The sequence below is a fragment of the Gavialis gangeticus genome, unplaced genomic scaffold (genome assembly GCF_001723915.1).
Source record: "Gavialis gangeticus isolate Ggan-Ray unplaced genomic scaffold, GavGan_comp1, whole genome shotgun sequence".
In the NCBI taxonomy this organism is placed as follows: Eukaryota; Metazoa; Chordata; order Crocodylia; family Gavialidae; genus Gavialis; species Gavialis gangeticus.
Window position 1 is genome coordinate 3,136,392 of NW_017729012.1, and position 5,034 is coordinate 3,141,425.

At 38.9% G+C, this 5,034-nt stretch overlaps 1 protein-coding gene across 2 annotated transcripts in view; it reads right to left on the reverse strand.

Annotated features, from left to right (window-relative positions):
* The window catches only part of NLK (nemo like kinase), a 146,966-nt gene that overhangs the window by 31,162 nt on the left and 110,770 nt on the right, over window positions 1–5,034 (reverse strand). For both annotated transcript variants that reach the window (XM_019511041.1, XM_019511042.1), the window contains exons 4-6: window positions 3,014–3,120; window positions 1,327–1,412; window positions 217–426 (exon numbers count right to left, since the gene is read on the reverse strand). In XM_019511041.1, the coding sequence (XP_019366586.1) occupies window positions 217–426; window positions 1,327–1,412; window positions 3,014–3,120 (403 nt within the window). The remainder of the gene's footprint in view (window positions 1–216; window positions 427–1,326; window positions 1,413–3,013; window positions 3,121–5,034) is intronic.

Here is a 5,034-nt window from a genome sequence, read left to right on the forward strand (position 1 = left end):
ATTGTTATAGATTATTTTAGAATATCATTTTAAACATTAAAACCTTGAGAGCTGCATGAAAAGGGCATGTGCTTAAACTGTACAAGGACAAAAAACATTTCCCATTTAGGATTAGTACTTTTAATTCACGCAGCGTTACACAGATGTAACTTAAATTTCAAAAAAAGTATACAGTGTATTATCCTGAAGACTTTTAAAATGAGAAATTAGTTATACCTGCTGAATTGGACTCTGTGCCTGAAACAGTATTCTTCGTCCAAGTAGTTCTGCAAAAATGCAGCCTACAGACCAGATGTCAATAGCATTGCTGTAGTGACGGCTGCCCATCAGGATTTCTGGAGCTCGATAATACTGAGTGACAACTTCCTGAGTCATGTGGCGAGATTCATCTAATTCTTCCACCCTGGCCAATCCAAAATCACAAATCTAAATTGAGAAGGTAAACAAAAAAAATAAAATAACCAAAACATTTAATGCACTTCACATAGGTATTCCTTTGGTAACGAAATATAAAAGCCCAAACTAGTATTATATCTTTAAAAAACAAACAAACCCTATATTCCTGCAACTGAATGGCTGCAGATTTTATTTAAAAAAAAGGTTTGGGGAAGCAAGCATGCTTTAGTCCCAAAAAATATTAAGCCTCTACAATTTCTACAATTATTTGAATGTTATTTAAAATGACAATGCAATTTCTCAGTCAGTATCATACTATTAAGCTAAACTATTACAACTTCCTAAAACATTTTGCCCTTAAAATAAATAAATAAATAAAATACTGACAACCTGCTAGGCTCAAAATGATTCATTCCAATTGACATTTCCTTTTATGATGGTGCTGCTCAAAGATGTTAGCAGCGAGATTTGGCCTTTCCTCTCACTACAGTGGCCTTCTGTTGATTTCATGTCCCTCCCAGAAAAAAGAAAAAATTATTGGCCAAGATTTCTAAAATTAGACTCCTAAAGACAGAAATTAAAAAAAAAAAAATGCAAACAAAGCTTAGTTTAAAGACTGCAGGATGACATGTTAAACTCATCCAAATGCTCATTAGTATAAAAATGTGTTGTTAATGGGAGGGTCTCTAGCACCCACTTTGCATTGCTTTCAAAACTGAAGCACGGAGCAGCTCTTTTTAAAGATAATTGGGGGGGGGAATCTTGTTTAAGATTTTAAATTTTTTGGAAAGATAGGAGGTGGTTTTTCTGCTGAAATACCTTAATGAGGAAAGGAACCAATCTTTCTTTTAGACAAAGAAACAATCTTGACCATGACCTCTGCTCTACAGAACAAACTATGTGCAAGTTTTAAATAAATGTAAGTACCACCTTAAGAACACAGTTGCTGTTCACAAGTAGGTTCCCTGGTTTAATGTCTCGATGTAAAATGCCAGCAGAATGTAGATATTTCAGACCTGAAATATTAAACAAAGTTAAAAGTAAAATATATTCGCTCCTAAAACCTGAAGCTAAGGGCATGTTTTCTTGGAGGACTTCATAAATCCAGTCTACAAAGACATGCACATCTGCTCACCTTTAGATGCTGCCAGTGGCACTAATGTTTTCATCTCACCAGTACTGGATCACTGCAACGTCTTGGCAGGATACAGGACAGACAACAATTATCTAATCACTATTCTCTAAATATTTTGCTCCCTGATTATGCAAATGTGTTTTGTGGCATTCTATTAGATACTGCTTTTTTCTCAATTGCATATAAATAACTTCTACAAGGATGAAATTCAGGTTTAAGAAAATTAAGAGTTGTGTTCAAGATGTTAATAGCCAGAGGCAATGCAACATGTAAAGCAGGTCTGAGTTCAATTTATTTTGTAGCTCATAGAGATGCACATTATTTTCTTTTAGACTATAAACTTACAAGCCAGTGGACAGATACTGATATTGGGAATATATAAAATAAAGATCCAAATGATGGTTCATTGTTCGGTCTTCTCGGTTATTAATGCAGAAGATTCAGGACAAGAACAAGGCAACATACAACATTTGGGCATGGTCATTAACGGCCTTTCCAACTCTCAGTGGGCTGGGAGGGAAGAGGATATACTCTTCCTCTTGGAAAGTCCCTAAAGTTGCTTCTCTTGAGTTTTTTGGGCCCTGCAGCAAAGATCTTGGTTTGTTTTCAAGAAAAATAAAAACATACAGTAAGTGTCTCATTAAACCATCAGTGAAGGATTATGCCAGCATGAAATTGTCTAGATATAGGAACTACAGCAGTAGACAGTCTGGCCCATGAAAAAGTGTACCCACCTCTCTGAGGATTATCTGGGGCAAATAAACTACCCACATGGTAGCAAGGGGATATGTGGAGGTTAAAGGCCAAGTGACTGGGCAGATGAAATACAAATGTAAGTACTGAAGAGACTCCATGCTGGTGGAAATAAAAAGGTTTACACCTAATCTAAAGACACTCACAGAAGAAGCACAAAAACCACCTGCCCCTCCAAAGGGCAAATCTCTTCAATAGTACAACAGGACTGAGTAGTGCCACTTTTCCTTTTTTAAGCAATTTAAATCCCTAGCGCAGGTTCATTTAATGACGCAATGTGGCCCAATCCCCAATCCCAACAATTGCACCTACTGACATGTCAGAGGGCCATGCCAGGAAGCATAATTGTGGCATCGGGGATCAGACCACAATTGTGCCATAAGTAAATGCCACTTGGAGACTCAGAGCTGTTTAGGGACAGTCCCGGGTCCTGTTCACCTGGGGCTGTCAGGACAGATGATCAGTTTCCATTAGAGAAACCACTGAAGGTAACATACAAACACCCCAAGCACTTTATACATATAGCAGTCTAGCAGCAGAACCAAGGGGTTCTTGAACACCTGTCATTCTTTCACAAACAGCATTAAACAAGAGGGTATCTTACTCCACACATTAGTGAGGACTTGGGTAGTCTTGGGGATAAAAGTTTTGAAATAAGAAGGAAATAAAAAATAATAATAGAGCACAAAGTTCAATATTTGTTCATCAGGCTTAAAACAGAAAAATTACCTCTTAAAATCTGGTAAAGAAAAACTTTGACGTGATCCGAGCTGAGTGGCTGAGGAGAGACGATAATCTTATGGAGGTCACTCTGCATCAGTTCGGTGACAACATATCTTCACGTTATTAGTTAAGGCAAGTACAGGAAGTCCAGCATATAATCCCCTTGAAACTGTTATTCAAACTCAGAAGAATTTAAACTCTTGTGTCTCAAAGATGTAGAGCAAAAAATAAGAACACTTCATGATATAATGGAGGTCACATCTTCAGACTTTTGCAAGAACAAACGTAGCAATTCAGTTGCAGGAGAAAAAGATTACTGAACAAAGCTGCATTTATAACAGTGTGCATATATTACAAAGTTATTTCCAAGCCAGAATAGGACTTGAGAAACAAGATAAGATGCCTTGTGTTAATTTAATCATATTTTATTTAAAATTTAAAATTTTGAGTTTAAATCCTCATTAAGTCACAAGTTAGAAGTGATTCTAAGGGCATCATCCTACTCCCTAGTAGATATTTCTCCATATCACACACCAGACAAGCTGGCAGGGATCAAGACAACTGGAAAATTGTGCCAAAACAGGCCCTAACAGGAGTGTATGTAGGTCAGTGCTGTGCTTCTATATGAAGCATGTACACTGCCTGCCTGCATTATATCCCGCTTCACCAGGTATTATCAAAGATTTTATTTTCTCAGGCACCAAATACACACACACACGCATAAAATCTTGGATGAAAAACTGTTTTGGAGTTGTCACATGATAAACAGCAGCTCCATAGAGGAAAAGATAGAAGCCACTACCTGGTAGCTAACAGCTACAGGTGTAAGACCAGGTATCAATTCAGCTGTAGCTGAGTATTTCAAAGCACTGTAAACACTTGCTGTCACTGGTGTGGAGATACTAAGTCAGCGTTTCCTAACCTTTTCCAGCCCAAGGCACACTTACATTAATAAAATTTCCCGTGGCACGCCTGTTAAGGCATTCCCCATCCTCATACCTACTGTAGCCCATTGCCATGGCAAAATTGCGCAGCACACCTGTTCACTTCTGACAGCACACTTTTGTGGCGCAGCATACTGGTTGGGAAGCACTCCACTAGATAAGAGGGGCACCATGCTTGCTCAAACATCAAGCTGCAACCATCAAGAAATGAAGATACACAGAAAAGCTAAAAACAAGCTCATTCCCCAAAAACACACCACACAGTTTCCTGAACTGGGAAAAAGAGTCAGGCTATAAGTAGTAAGGGAAGGTCCACAGGTGATGCAAACAGCTGCTAGCCAGGAGTCTGTATCCACCTCATTTACTGACAAATGATTTTTTACTGCAGTCAACAATGAAGGACCTACCTAGCCACAGAAGAACAAGCTGTTTCATATTCAGCCTCTTGTATCAACCAAACTGCCAGCTACGGTTCTGATTTAGGATCTTTATTGTGGATGAATGTCTGCAAAGATGCACAATCTGAAGTCGAGCAAGCACATCTTGATTTTCAAAAAACGACTGAACTGTCAAATGTTGACAGTTTTGAAAATCTTTTTTTCTTACAAGCTTGATAAGAAAATAAAGGACATACCATGAGCACAGAGGTGTTTTCAGAAGGAAGGCAGAATCTGAACCGGAACAGAAGATGTTCTATGGTTCTGCTAGAACATAGGTAACTCAGCATACTCGTAGCTGGAGTTGGTCAGTCAATTCTGTGTCCTTTATCTTAAACTAATGAATGGATCCTGTAAGTAACACGAATGCCCCCGCAACCAAAATCAGGCTGTGCTAGATATTACACATTGTACATGCTATGGAGACCCAACCATTTGGAGCCACTTGAAAAGAGGCAGGGGAGGAGGGGACACACCTCTTGCTCCAAACCTCACAACAGCTGTTACGTGTGGACAGGTGAGAAACAATACAAATGTAGGAAAAAAGCTTCAATTTTAGGCTTCATCTAGGGCAGTGCCTTCCCAAACATCTCAGCATGACCCCATTTCCTCAGCATCGCCCCTCACTCCCAACCCACAGCTCCCT